The sequence below is a fragment of the Ranitomeya imitator genome, chromosome 7, assembly GCF_032444005.1.
Source record: "Ranitomeya imitator isolate aRanImi1 chromosome 7, aRanImi1.pri, whole genome shotgun sequence".
In the NCBI taxonomy this organism is placed as follows: Eukaryota; Metazoa; Chordata; class Amphibia; order Anura; family Dendrobatidae; genus Ranitomeya; species Ranitomeya imitator.
Window position 1 is genome coordinate 64,462,762 of NC_091288.1, and position 15,805 is coordinate 64,478,566.

Consider the following 15,805-nt stretch of genomic DNA (forward strand, 5'->3'; position numbering starts at 1 on the left):
AAATAGCAGCCCGCAGCTGCCCAGAAAAGGTGCATATATTAGATGCGCCAATTCTGGAGCTTTGCCCGGTTCTTCCCACTTGCCCTGTAACAGTGGCAAATGGGGTAATGGGGGTTAATATCACCTTTCTATTGAAAGGTGACATTAAGCCCGGTTTAGTAATGGAGAGGTGTCAATAAGACACCTTTCCATTACAAATCCTATAGTTAATAAAGGGTTAAATAAACACCACACAGTAAGAATAACGTATTTTAATGAAATCATACACCACACAGTTTTGCTCCACATTCATTCTTCTCTGCTCACGCCGATCACCAGCAGAGCAGGGGAGAATGGATGACAGCCGACTTTAGCACCAACCGCCGGGGAACAGCGCTTACAGTAGCGCTACTTCCCCGGCGGCCGTCCGTGTCGTACTGATGCAGCACACAGTTAACACATGGGAGAATGAATGAATGAGAAGCAGCAGGCACAGGCTCAGTAACTAGCGGTGACGTCTATGAGTCTGTGCTCACTGCCGGCATGAACTCCTGTGACGTCAGGACCATGGGAGAATGCAAATGATGAGGTCACAGCAGTTCAAGCTCTGGCTCTGTCACAGTGACCTTATCACTTGCATTCTCCCATGGTCCTGCAGTCACAGGAGTTCATGCTGGCAGCGAGCACAGACTCAGTGATGTCACAGCTAGTTACTGAGCATGTGCCTGCTGCTTCTCATTCATTCATTCTCCTCTGCTCACGCTGATCACCAGCAGAGCAGGGGAGAATAGATGACAGCCGGCTTCAGCACCAACTGCTGGGGAACAGCACTTACAGTAGCGCTACTTTCCCGGCAGCGGTCCATATGGTACTGATGCGGCACAGAGTTGACACATGTGTGCCGCACATAGTACACACACGGACACTGATATCTCCGGTACGGATATATCAGGACATGTGAAACCGGCCTAAAGCAGACACGCCAGAGACAAAAACTGCAGTGTATAAAATGCACTAAAAATGCACGTCAAAAAATGCACACAAAAAAGTAATAAAAAACACAAGTAAACTTAATTTAAATAATAGGTGCAGAAATGGTGCAGAAATTCTGCAACATCAAAAATTCAACAACAGCTCATTGTGGGAGTGTAGGGAATGTAGCCTTAGGCCGGCGTCACACTGACGTTTTAAACGGCCGAGTGCAATGCGATAAAAAATCGCATTGCACTCGGACCAATGTTAAGCTATGGGGCAGCTCCCAGCAGCCGACTTTTTGTCGGCTGTTTTCTTCGGTCCAAGACAATCGCAGCATGCTGCGATTGTCTCGGACTGAGGAAAACTCTCGGCTCACTCGCACCCATATGAGCCTGTGGGTGCGAGTGAGACAGCGCACACCACTCGGATATCATCCGAGTGATGTGCGTTATAAGCGGATCCCAGCAATGGAGGAGATGGAGAAATTCATTTCTCCGCCTCCTCCGCAGCTGTGCTGCGGTCCTCCCTGTGCGAGAGAATCGGAGCACAGATGCATGACACTCGGCTCCTGCTCTGCTGCGAGCAGGAGCCGAGTGTCATTAGCATATCGCATCCGATGATCTCGCATCGGATGCAATACGCCAGTGTGACGCCGGCCTTACTAGTTTTGAAGCCTGAAGTTGAACTAAAAAAACTGAACATGTGTACAGAGAGTAATTTGGATACTGCAAAGCATATGTTCATTCTTTTTAGCCCATTTAGGATATTTTTTTTTCACTGGATTTCAGGCAGAATCCTTGAAAAAAGGACGTCATATGCACATACCCTAAATCTGCCCAAAAACTGTACTTTAAAATGCATGATGAATAATACTCCTATGTATGTTGTCACTCAAGTGCTAATGCTCAATTAACATCTGACTAATGTGGTCAATCAAGGCAGTTTGTGTTATAAAATGTATGACTGGAGAATAGGGTTGTTTTGCTTTTTTAACTTTCTACTCTGCATGATCCTCCAAGGGAATGTTAAATCCCCTGCAGAGGAGGATGAATAATGTGGAGTCCTGCACTTTTGCTGAGTTTCTTAGCCTCTGAAGTGTGTAATTTATGTGTCAGCAGATAAAGCTGAATGGTCAGTATATTGTGATGGTGAGCGAGGGCCAGGTGAACACTTTATTTCTGACTGCATGTCTCTTTATTTTATGTCAGAACCCATGGGTATGAAAGATTGGCTGTGTGCCTTTTGTTGCCTTAGACTTGGATGCATTGATTACCCTAAACATGAGAAGCAGCCTCTTGTAAAGTAAGTGCATTTTCTTTTCTTTAGTTTTATACATTGTATTATAGCTTAAAATATTTAACATAAAAATATATATATATATATATATATATATATATATATATATATATATATATATATATATATATATATAATGAGTAAGCTGTGTGCCAGAAGCAGTGGTGATATATTGTATTCATTATAGTGCCAGGTGCCCAGGCATGCAGTGCTGGAAATGCCACAGGAATGGTTTTTTTTTTTTCATTTTTTACCAATAACTCTTTTCAATTGAAATGGCCGCATGAGGGCTGGATGTTTGTTTGTGTGGTTTTTTTTTTTTTTTTTCCTTAACTGAGATGCATTTGTTTTATTGGTATATTTTGTAGAAAACATATATAAAGTGTAACTATTTGGGGATTACAAGGCTACGTTCCCATGTTGAGTTTTTGACGTTGCAGATTTTCTGCATCCGTTAAATAAAATAGGATACTTGCATTTTTTTTCAAAACTACACAGCATAGTAAAATCTCTAAAAACTCATCATAGGAACCTAAGGCTATGTTCAGACGATGAGATTTTGGTGAGTTTTTGCAGCGTCAAAAACGCAGCATCTTGGGTTACATTCCACGTTTTTGGTGAGTTTATTGATGTTGCGTATTTTCGAAAAAATGCAAGTAACCATTTATACTGAATGGGTGCATTAGAGGTGGAAAATCCGCAAATAAAAAAACCTACATGCATGTTTAGTTTGTTTCCGTGGTGGAAACACATAAAAAGATATGTAATCTGCTTCATATCAAAGTTTTGTGAAAGCCAGATACAAAATGTATCAAAAACATAGCAGCTTTAGACACATCAAAAAGACACCAAAAAAGCAGTATAAAGAAAAAAAAAGGAAAAAACCAAACACAAACGAAATTAAAAAGCACAACCTAATAGGTGCAGAAATTCTGCAACATCAAAAGCTCATCGTATGAACGTAGCCTGGGGGGGAGAAAAGGTAATTCGTTCATTGATTTTTGGGGATTTGTTTTTCAGTGATTATTATGCGATATAAATAACACAATTTTTTGTTTTATTATATGTATGACAGTAAATTTTTGCAGGATGACTTTTAGTTTTCCATTGTACCATTAGAGAGTATATAATGGGGTAACAGGTGAACTCTCCGTTCCTTCTGATCTTTTTTTTTTTTTCCAAAGAAACTTTATTGAATTTTGTATTTAACCGGGAAGGGTAAATGAGGGAGGGAAGGGATATGAGACTAGGGAAAGACCCCTATACAATAGGGGAGACAAGCAGACATTTAGTTCAGTAGAATTAAACATGGTAGCTGTATCGTAAGAGAACCACTTAAGAGTAGGTTAGGTAAAATATGCATAGACAAGAATAGTATATGTAGCTCTCTAAACTATGTAATAACGGATGACTTTAAAGGTGCAGTAGGCTACGAAGTTAACTAAAAATAGTGTAGGCCAGCGGCTGAAATTATGTATGAAGCTGCATATTAAAATAAGTAGCATCACTTAATTAATATTGCGAAAATTTAGTAACCAAAATTTGTGTAACTGATGGGAAAAAATGACAGCCTGTCAAGGTAGGACCATCGTTAATGGTCCAAGACTAATTGAGCAACAAGTTCGGTTCAATCACATGTTGTGACCTGGACTATACAAAGAGAAGAGAAACGTTCAGGAGTTAATTTTGGGTTTGGAAGTAGGGTCAGAAGAAGATCCGGGATGTCCTATACCCGCACGATCTAGGAAGTCCATCGCCTCTGCTGGAGAAGTAAAAGTACGCCATTTTGCCGCGAAGAGGAATCTCAGGCTAGAGAACTGGTGCCAGTTATATTGCATTCCAGCCTGATGCAGTCTATTGGTGGCGAGCTGAAACAATTTACGTTTTTGTATAGTATCTTTGCACAGATCCCTATACAATGTCAAGTGTCCATAATGAGACGAGAGGAACCTTGGCTCCCTTGCGGCGACGAGCAGCGAGTCTCTAAGCCAATTGGGGTATAGTGAGACGATGACATCCGCGGCAGTATTAGGCGGGAGAAAGGGAGGTCTCCGTATCCTAAATGCTTTTACTATTAGGTTTTTACCTTTAGTTTCGGGGAGCATGTAAGATATCATAGAGGAAATATATTTTTCTAACTGGGATTTCCCCACCGATTCCGGGATACCGCGGACTTTCAAGTTGTTTTTTCTTTTGTAATTTTCAAAATCAGATAATTTGGCCCTGAAGGAGTCTATATCGTTTTTTAGATTGACCAGGGGATCTGGACGTGCAGGCTCGCCCTCCGCATTATTACAAGACGCCAACCCTTGGTGTTTGCTTGGAGAGTAGGATTTATTCGGGATGTTGGGGGAATCATCAGCGGTCGTGTTGACGTTAGAGAATGGGGCTCCGCCAATTTGCGAAAAAACTTCTCTGAATAGTTTTTTGAATATTTTTTCAGATGACCTAGTTCCCTTTAGCTCCATAGATGACAGAAGAGCCTTACACAGGTTGACCATGAATTTCATAGAGGGATACTCATCAGAGGCCACAATTTTATCAATCAGGAAGTAATTAAGGACCTCAGTACAAGGCTGCTCCTGCTCCATGTCGCTCACATCTGAGGTTTTTGATGTGTCATCTGAACCACTTAAGTCCACCATATCACTGGACTCCTCTGAGCACCCCTCTGAATCTGTTAACCCCTCATTGTCACAGTCATCCATAAGATCTTTATAATCGCGGTCAGAGGAAGCTGAAGAAATTGTGTGATTGTCTGATTGTGTATCCCTCTCCACCAGAGATGTCATAGAAAGGTCAGGGGTCAAATAAGGGTTATCAAAAATAGGCTGTTCTTTAAGTTTCTCTTCAAGCCTAATGGCGAAAGATTTAATAAGTGATTTGGGCAGCAAAGCAGCATGTTCAGCTATTTTTCCAAATGAAGTGTATTCATTATCATATAGGCACTCATTGGTGGTGTTCATTTGATTGCCCAATTTCATTTCTAATGCCTCCTTCCCATCATAACTCCGTAATGGGGGTGAGAGGGAGCCACAACTGAGGCTGGGTCACTGCTGTCAATATGGCTCTGCCCCATCCCTCACAAACCTGCCCCCTCCTTGAATATCTTTTTCAATGTCACTTTTAATAACGCTATTTTTATTGGGGAGCAACCTCCCCCCCCTTACTCTGGGGGGGCGATCGCCTCCCCAAGCACTCTCCCTCAAGAGCCAGTGCAGCAGGCGAGACCCGCCGCTTCTCTGTAGATTCTCTTTCCCCTGCTGCAGCTCCCGGCGTCTGGCGTCTCCTGTCACTTCCGGGTACGAACTCCTTCGCATCGTACCTCAGTGAGCCGCGCTGCATCTGCAGGATTACTCCGCGGCCGGTCTGTCGCTCCGTCCGATTCTCCGCTCCTGGCTCCCATAGCGGCGCGGCGGCTTGCGCCGCTGACAAGGATCCTTGGCTCCCTCTCCTTTCCTCATCGCCCATCGTCGCTGACTTGCCCGGTGTCACTGGCTTGACAGGCGTCAGGATCCTCGTAGCCGGCACCTCTGTGCCGTTCAGAGTGTCCCTCCGCTGCGTCGCTGCATTGTGATTCTCAGTGGTCCCTCTGCCTCCTGTCATGATTCCAATGGCAGGGAATCACAAAAGGACAAGCACCAACGAGCTCTAGGGTGATGGAACCTGAGCTGACCGCGACCCTAAACCTGAACACACAAATAACAATAGCCGGGGAACGTGCCTACGTTGATCCTAGACGTCTCACACCAGCCGAAGATCTAACTTCCCCTATTAGAAGAAACACAGACCTCTCTTGCCTCCAGAGAAATACCCCACAGAAATAGCAGCCCCCCACATATAATGACGGTGAAATGAGAGGAAGGCACATACACAGTATGAAATCAGATTCAGCAAAATGAGGCCCGCTAAAACTAGATAGCAGAGGATACAAAAGTAAACTGCGCGGTCAGCAAAAAACCCTTCAAAAAACCATCCTGTAATTACTTGAACTCATGTTCCAACTCATGGAACATGAGGAGCAATTACAGCCCGCTAGAGCAACCAGCAGCAAAGAAACAATTATATGCAAGCTGGACAAGACAAAAATAAATCAAAACGTGGAACAAGAAAATCAAAAACTTAGCTTGTCCTGAAGATTACTGAAGCCAGAAGCTGAGGTAACAAAACACTCTGATAACCTTGATAGCCGGCGGGGAAATGACAAGAAAGCCCGGTTAAATATGAAACTCCCAAATCCTAATAGAACAGGTGGACACCAGAGACAGCAGAACACAAATCACCCAGTACCATCAGTAACCACCAGAGGGAGCCCAAAAACAGAACTCACAACAGCCTCCCACCGATGTACCTGCAGTCTTTGTCAGAGTTGGTGCAGGGGCAGGGGACCTCGGAGCTGCTGTCTGGGTGATTTTCTGTGCACTTTGGTGCCGCAGGACCGCTGGTTTTCGGCTGTTAGCTCCACTGCTTAGGCTCCCGGGACTTCTTTCTTCCCCACCAGGGGGAAGCCTGCTGCTGCCGCCATTGTTTTTCTCCCGGGTACTTCACTGCCCAAATGAGGGAGAATTCTTAGGTGTGCCAGCGATTTTCCTCTTCCCTCTTGATCCTGGCATGTTTATAGGTGTTGAGGAATAGAATAGTCCAGATTTACGTAGGCTAAATTAGTAGCAATTAAGGGATTAGCAGGAGCCCTGCAAAAGCACGTCCACTCCTGTCCCTTGGCAAACCACGCCCCCGTTCCTTCTGATCTATGACTGCAGCATCTAAGGGGTTAAACTGCTGGTATCAAAGTTATCTTAAATACTAGCTAAGGCTAGTTTCACATTTGCAGATGAGGGCTTTGCAAAGGACTGCGTAGTTCCTCCATTAAGCTCTGCCCACTGCCGGGCCTCTTCCTTCGCCTACATCAGCATGCATCCTGCGTACCCTATTTTTAACATTGGGTACGCAGGACATGCAGATATATGCGGATGCCTCAGCATGCTTCGCTTTCACGCTGCACCGACCGCAACAAAATGCAACATGTTGCATTCGACGCAGGTCTGCGCAGAGTGAAAGCGATGCATGCAAAGGTATCTGCATATATCTGCATGGCCTGCGTACCCAATGTTAAAGATAGGGTATGCAGGACACATTCCAACGTAGGCAGAGCTGAAGGAAGAGGCGCGGCACTGGGCAGGGTGTAGCGGAGGAACTATGCAGTCCTCTACAAAGCCCTCGTCTGCAAATGTGAAACCAGCCTTAGAGAAGAGGGGGTGTCAATTGTAAAATACAGCTGGCACATGCAAATAGCCTGTATAATTCCTGAGACATACTAGTCTAGAGTGAGGGAACTTAGGCTACTTTCACACAAGCATCGGGCCGACGTACCAACGCATGCTGTGAAGAAAAAGCACAATGGGGGCAGCGGATGCAGCTTTTCAACGCATCCGCTGCCCCATTGTAAGGTCCAGGGAGGAGGGGCGGAGTTCCGGCTGCACATGTGCAGCGCCCCAGAGTCCTGGTCGTTGCAGTAATGTCGTTCTTCCACCAGGGGGAGCGATGTTACATCTGATGGCACCAAAGGAGTTCACCCTGCCAGGTATCACAGCCACACACACACTTCACACGCCGGCCACCAGGGGGAGCAAAAGGTTCTATCTATTAGGCCACTCCTCACACTTGGGTAAAACTGGGGGTTGGTTAGGAAGTCAGGTCAGTTGGAGGAGAAGCTGACTGGAGGGAGAAGGAGATAGTCAGTAGGAGAGAAGCAGACTGGGCTCGGCCCAGGAAAGAAAGAAGGATACGGAGCTGCGCCTGCAACCCATGCTGCAGCCTCCCAAGAAAGGACAAGAAAGGAAGTGTGCCGTAGTGAGTGAGCACAGAAGTCGTAGCAACAGGAGTAAAACACCATTGGAGACCAGCTAGAAGCAGGCTGCCTCCCACTGAGCGCAGATCCAGTAGCCGGAACACCGAGGGAGTAATAGACTCTACGCTTTACTTCAGAGACCGGCAGGACAGTCGATTCCAAGTTGGCTGCCCAACCTAAGAAGCTAAGCAGACAAGGTGGCAACGCGGAGGAGGGGCGACGCTAGGGTCCCTATAAAATAGCCTCAGGCCACCACCGTCATACGGGTTGTTCCTATCCATCTGGGGGACAGAGAGAAGAGTAACAAGAGTGAGGACCCTATGGGATCTAATGCACGTAGGGACCTACTATGTTACTGTGCGCAAGGGAAAGGCTACTGATTTCTACCTGGATAAGGGGACTCTGGAATTGCCATCAGACCGGCCGGACTCTGCCTACCCTGACATCCGGCACCCTGGACTGTGGATGCTGAAGCCTTCAGTAAAGGTAAAGAGACTTCACCCATTGTGTCCTCGTTATTCACCGCACCTTGCACCATCCACCATCTACACTTCTGGGAAGCCCTGGGGATATACTTCACCTGTGGGAAGGTATACCATCTAGCTGCCATTCCATCACCCCAGCAGACCCCTAAGCAGCATCGGTCACCGACTGAATACCACAGGTGGCGTCACGAACATTACCATTATCTAAAAACTCTACCTCTTTTATTGGGCGCCCCTCATAGGGCCTCGGTCCGGGTCGGGCCACCGTGACATCCCAGTGGAGGGAACTGAATGACCCGGTACCGAGTACCCCATTGCCCTTACGTGGGGGCTATCCACATGCACAGTCGGAAATGGCGGACACAACACACAAAAAAAGTTACATGTAGCTTTTTTTGTGCCAACGGTCTGCCAAAACACGACGCATCTGCCTTGCGCAGGCATGTACTACGGAGGACATAGAATGAACTTCAATCCAATATTGCGGCCAGCATGCAGCCAGCAGGTAAGGAAAGGGTGAATCAAACACCCAAAAACTCCGCCCATATGACCGAAAACCAGTCCCGCCAAATTCAGGTGACAGGTTCCCTTTAACTAGATTAATTAAGGCTCTCTTGGTTTAGGCCACTTTTAGCGTTTTTCTAGATCAAATTTTGATCACACCACTTTTAAAAAAGTATAATGTTGCTATTCTGAAATCTTTATGGACATAATATAAAGTAACCCTGACCTACAAGACCGTCCATAAGCTCCATATATCTTCACACAATTAACCTCCAGTCCTCCCAAGACCTCCATATCCATATCTCTTCTAAACCTATATGTAAGTATTCCCCGTTCTATGGAATTCTGTACCCCAGCACATCTGATTATCCACCACACTCAGAACTTTATGACTGAACTTGAAAACCCATCTCTTCAAGAAAACATGCAGCCTGCAATGACCCCGCAGCCACCTCTCCACCACTGGAGCTGCTGCAACCCGCAACCTACTGTCTCCTTCCCAATTATACTGTAAATTGTAACCCTAATGAGGGCATGGTCCTCTCCCCTCTTTACCTGTCTGTCATTGTGTTTGTTCATTGTAATTTTATTTGTATTTTTTTTTTATGTAAGCCCCTTTCATATGTACAGTGCAATGTAATCAATGGTGCTCTCAAAATAAATAATAATAATAACTCGTATAATGAATCTTTTGTTTTATTAGTAATAACAACCACATCCAGAATTACTCTGTGATCAATGATGATGAGAGAAACCTGTGGAGCTCACCTCATGACCTGTCTCACACAGAAGCTGTGGATGATAGAATGCTACATTCCTGGATTCAGACCAGATGCCAACTGGAAAAGGACTCAGAGGTGGGTTGAGAGCATTAAAAAGATATAAGGGATCATGCAAAGCCGCATGCATAAGCCATACAGTTAGATTGGGTTCCGTCTTGTCGATTAAAAGGTTTTTCCAACAATGTAATAAAATGGCCCCATCATGTTCAAATGGTCATGGGTCAGAATGGGCTGCAGTTTGAAGACCTTCAGCTCCCAAGGCTTGCGTCATTACTTTCAGGGGAGTTGTACTGTAAGCACATCTGCTGGAGAAGTGTATGACGGGAGAAGAAATAAATCTTTGCCATGGCTGACTGAGCACAAAGGACTTCTTTTTCTCCAGTGTAACTCCTCCAAGCTCAATCAGCCAAGGAAAAGATGTATTTCTTCTCATGTCAAACAGGAGAAAAGGGTGTCCACTTCGCCTAGTGTGATACTGTGATGCAATAATCTGCCATAGGTCACACACCATGTGGTGTATGGATGTTAAAACTTCCTTGTGGCAGGGACAAAAATAAAAGAAAATAGTTTGATGTCGGGGTGCATGTAATTAACCTTTGTTTCCTGTTAGTGTGGTGTAATGTGGTGCACTCCAAATAGTCCAGAAAACAGGTAGGCAATAGGGCTGTTGATAATCTTTACTTGTTGCACAAATACACAGGTACATCCAGATAAATGATGATTTAACAGATATTCAATTCCAATGCATCAAGCATAGTTACTTCCCAGTATAGTAATGCATACATATAAATGGTGCACTGATTCCTGAGTTTCAACTTCTGTTTCTATGCACAGACTTTATCATACAGCTGTCTGCAGCTGAGGCTGTGGTTTCTGATATATACAGGAGCCCGGGCTGTTTTCTTGGACAAAATGTCTCCTTCCTTCAGGACCTTGTTATGTGTTCTAAGGTTCATATTGCGTTAGTGCAACCCGTTTAGCGCTAGCGCTAGCGGATTGCGCTAACGCAATGTTTTTAATGGGGCCGCGTTCCGTGGTCGCGGTAACGTCCCCGCGGGGAACGGACCGCAGGCGCGCCTCGGACGCTGCAAGCAGCGTCCGCGGCGCGCCAGGAAACACCGGGGCGTCGCTAGCGCGTGCCGAACATGGCACTCGCTAGTGCTGCGCGTTCCCATTGCCGTGAATGGGCGCGCTAACGGACGCGTTGCACGGCGTTAATTTCGCCGTGCAACGCTGTCCATTAGCGCTTTCCCATTAACGCAATGGGAACCCAGCAACCTCCTGATAACAGAACATAAGTACATCACTTCATGCATGTATAAGGCACGTCTATGTACTGAATTCTAATGTACATTATCTGCGCAGGGAAATGTGATCGCTATATTTGCACAATGAGGTAGCAGATAGCTCTGCTACATCTTAAAGGCACATACACAACAACTTTGGGGCATTACACAAGTACTCTCTGGGTAGTTCAATATTGCTGATTGTAAGCTGTAGTATTTTAACTCTGTCATGACCTATCACACATGCATCATAAGTTGCGTCTCTGCACTTCATGCGGGCTCGGAACTGAGTCCACATGTTTTCAGGCACAAGATAGCTGATCTGATCAGCTGACATGTGCCGCCAACAGCCATGGGTTGAATCGCGATTCACATGTCTGTTAACATGTTAAATGCCATTGCCAATCTTCGCCATAAAACCCATCGATCGCCGGCCTGTCACATGATCCAGGTTGGTAATGGGTCAGCATAGCAACCCGGGGTCTGAAAGAGACCCCTGTAGTTGTCATTGCCAATCTGCTATGAGCACCGCCCCGTGACAGGCGTTCATAGCAGATGATCATTTTTGCTGCACATAGCAAGGCTGAAACCTTGCTGTGTGTAGTTAAGGCGAACTGATGATCGCAGCTTCAAGTATCCTAAGGAGACTACTGAAGCAGGTAAAAAGTAGAAAAAAAGTTTTAAAAAATATAAAAGTTTGAAATATGCGCAGGCATGTACTACGGAGGACAGAGAATGAACTTCAATCCAATATTGCGGCCAGCATGCAGCCAGCGGGTAAGGAAAGGGTGAAACAAACACCTGAAAACTCCGCCCATATGACCGAAAACCGGTCCCGCCAAATTCAGGTGACAGGTTCCCTTTTAATTGCAAAAACTGAAAATCCCAAGGTCATGAATGGGTTAAATTATGTGGATATTTCACTTATTAGTTTTGTCCCATGTTCTGAAGTAGGCTGGGGTCACCCTGGCGAGTGCAATGCGAGAAACTCGTGTGAGTCTCTCACTACAATACTCGGCACTGCCACCGGCACACGGGATTTGAATGTTTCTTAGTATATAAGTAGAGGGCTAAATAGAAAATGTATTTATTTTGTAAAATCACTTTAGTGCTCACTTGTCCAGTTGAAGACCACCATTCAGTCTCCGACTCCATCCAAAGCAGAGTGAGTCTCTGTTATGGCACATGTTGTAACACTGTAGAGATGGTTGAAGAGGATGGTGGAAAGGAGGACACAGATGTAGCAGGAGCCTGAATGGTGTGCTATGGTGGCAGGACAGGTGAGCATCTATGTTTTTTTTCTTTAACCCTTTAAGCCCTGAGGGTGGTTTGCACGTTAATGATCAGGCAAATTTTTACAATTCTGACCACTGTCCCTCTATGAGGTTATGGAACTCTTCAAAGGATCCCAGTGATTCTGACGTTGTTTTCTGGAGACATATTGTACTTCATGATAGTGGTAAAATTTATTTGATATTACCTGCGTTTATTTGCAAAAAAAATGGAAATTTGGTGAAAATTTTGAAAATTTCGCAATTTTCCAACTTTGAATTTTTATGCCCTTAACCCCTTCAAGTCGCGGCCCTTTTTAGTTTTTGCGTCTTCATTTTTCACTTCCCTCCTTCCCAGAGCCATAACTTTTATATTTTTCCATCAGTATGGTCATGTGGGGGCTTATTTTTTGCGGGACGAGTTGTACTTTTGAACGACACCATTGGTCTTACCATGTCTTTTACTAGAAAACGGGAAAAAAATTCCAAGTGCGGTGAAATTGCAAAAAAAGTGCAATCCCACACTTGTTTTTTGTTTGGCTTTTTTGCTAGGTTCATTAAATGCTAAAACTAACCTGCCATTGTGATTCTCTAGGTCATTATGAGTTAATAGACATCTAACATGTCTAGGTTATTTTTTATCCAAGTGGTGAAAAAAAATTCTAAACTTTGCTTAAAAAAAAAAAAAAAAAAAAGTGCCATTTTCGATACTCGTAGCGTCTCCATTTTTCGTGATCTGGGGTCAGTTGAGGGCTTATTTTTTGCGTGCCGAGTTGACGTTTTTAATACCATTTCGGTGCAGATACGTTCTTTTGATCGCCCGTTATTGCATTTTAATGCAATGTCACGGCGACCAAAAAAAACGTAATTCGTTTCGGATTTCTTTCTCACTACGCTGTTTAGCGATCAGGTTAATGCTTTTATTTTTGATAGATCGGGCGATTCTGAACGTGGTGATACCAAATATGTGTAGTTTTTTTTTTTTTTTTTAATTGTTTTATTTAGGATGGGGCGAAAGGGGGGTGATTTAAACTTTTATATTTTTTTCATATTTTTAAAAACATTTTTTTTTTACTTGTGCCATGCTTCAATTTCCTCCATGGGAGGATAGAAGCTGGCATAGCCTGATCGGCACTGCTACATAGCAGCGATCATCAGATCGCTGCTATGTAGCTGAAATGCAGGTGTGCTGTGAGCGCTGACCACAAGGGGGCGCTCACAGCAGGCCAGCATCAGTAACCATAGAGATCTCAAGGACCTCTATGGTTACCTTCCTGATGCATCGCCGACCCCCGATCATGTGACGGGGGTCGGCGATGACATCATTTCCGGCAGCCCGGCCGGAAGAGCCGGTTAAATGCCGCTGTCTGCGTTTGACAGCGGCATTTAACAGGTTAATAGCGGCGGGTGAATAGCGATTTCACCCGCCGCTATTACGCGCACATGTCAGCTGTACAGAGGTGACACGGCATGCGCAGTAATAGTACGGCGCATGTCGTGAAAGGGTTAAATCACAGAGATATTTCACACAAAATACATAATAAGTAACATTTCCCACATGTCTACTTTACATCAGCACAATTTTGGAAACAAAATTTTTTTTTGTTAGGGATTTATGAAGCCGGCATCACACTAGGCGTAGGGAAATATGGTCCTTATTATACAGGCGTAATACGCAGAAATGTTCCCAAAACACTGATCCGCATGTAATCCGTAGGCAGGGTGTGGCAGCGTATTTTGCGCATGTAGACCTCTGTATGGCATCTGTACAGCGAGATTTTCTCGCCGGCTTGCAAAACTGACATAGAATTGATCCATGAGCTCAAATATTCATGAAAACATATATACAGTCCATATATATATATATATATATATATATATATATATATATATATATATATATATATATATATATATATACAGTGGGGCAAAAAAGTATTTAGTCAGTCAGCAATAGTGCAAGTTCCACCACTTAAAAAGATGAGAGGCGTCTGTAATTTACATCATAGGCAGACCTCAACTATGGGAGACAAACTGAGGAAAAAAAAATCCAGAAAATCACATTGTCTGTTTTTTTAACATTTTATTTGCATATTATGGTGGAAAATAAGTATTTGGTCAGAAACAAAATTTCATCTCAATACTTTGTAATATATCCTTTGTTGGCAATGACAGAGGTCAAACATTTTCTGTAAGTCTTCACAAGGTTGCCACACACTGTTGTTGGTATGTTGGCCCATTCCTCCATGCAGATCTCCTCTAGAGCAGTGATGTTTTTGGCTTTTCGCTTGGCAACACGGACTTTCAACTCCCTCCAAAGGTTTTCTATAGGGTTGAGATCTGGAAACTGGCTAGGCCACTCCAGGACCTTGAAATGCTTCTTACGAAGCCACTCCTTCGTTGCCCTGGTGGTGTGCTTTGGATCATTGTCATGTTGAAAGACCCAGCCACGTTTCATCTTCAATGCCCTTGCTGATGGAAGGAGGTTTGCACTCAAAATCTCATGATACATGGCCCCATTCATTCTTTCATGTACCCGGATCAGTCGTCCTGGCCCCTTTGCAGAGAAACAGCCCCAAAGCATGATGTTTCCACCACCATGCTTTACAGTAGGTATGGTGTTTGATGGATGCAACTCAGTATTCTTTTTCCTCCAAACACGACAAGTTGTGTTTCTACCAAACAGTTCCAGTTTGGTTTCATCAGACCATAGGACATTCTCCCAAAACTCCTCTGGATCATCCAAATGCTCTCTAGCAAACTTCAGATGGGCCCGGACATGTACTGGCTTAAGCAGTGGGACACGTCTTGCACTGCAGGTTCTGAGTCCATGGTGGAGTAGTGTGTTACTTATGATAGGCCTTGTTACATTGGTCCCAGCTCTCTGCAGTTAATTCACTAGGTCCCCCCGCGTGGTTCTGGGATTTTTGCTCACCATTCTTGTGATCATTCTGACCCCACGGGGTGGGATTTTGCGTGGAGCCCCAGATCGAGGGAGATTATCAGTGGTCTTGTATGTCTTCCATTTTCTAATTATTGCTCCCACTGTTGATTTCTTCACTCCAAGCTGGTTGGCTAATGCAGATTCAGTCTTCCCAGCCTGGTGCAGGGCTACAATTTTGTTTCTGGTGTCCTGTGACAGCTCTTTGGTCTTCACCATAGTGGAATTTGGAGTCAGACTGTGCACAGGGGGTGCACAGGTGTCTTTTTATACTGACAACAAGTTTAAACAGGTGCCATTACTACAGGTAATGAGTGGAGGAAAGAGGAGACTCTTAAAGAAGAAGTTACAGGTCTGTGAGAGCCAGAAATCTTGATTGTTTGTTTCTGACCAAATACTTATTTTCCACCATAATATGCAAATAAATTGTTAAAAAAA

The 15,805-nt window shown here is 44.5% G+C and overlaps 1 protein-coding gene across 2 annotated transcripts in view; it reads left to right on the top strand.

The window, feature by feature from the left end:
- The window catches only part of MREG (melanoregulin), a 94,166-nt gene that overhangs the window by 40,264 nt on the left and 38,097 nt on the right, over nt 1-15,805 (top strand). Inside the window, exons 1-3 of one of the 2 annotated variants that reach the window (XM_069733395.1) lie at nt 2,031-2,085; nt 2,163-2,256; nt 9,791-9,944. In XM_069733395.1, the coding sequence (XP_069589496.1) occupies nt 2,061-2,085; nt 2,163-2,256; nt 9,791-9,944 (273 nt within the window). In that variant the 5' untranslated portion in view covers nt 2,031-2,060. Of the gene's footprint in view, nt 1-2,030; nt 2,086-2,162; nt 2,257-9,790; nt 9,945-15,805 lie in introns of those variants that run through there. The other variant, XM_069733394.1, reaches the window with a different exon arrangement.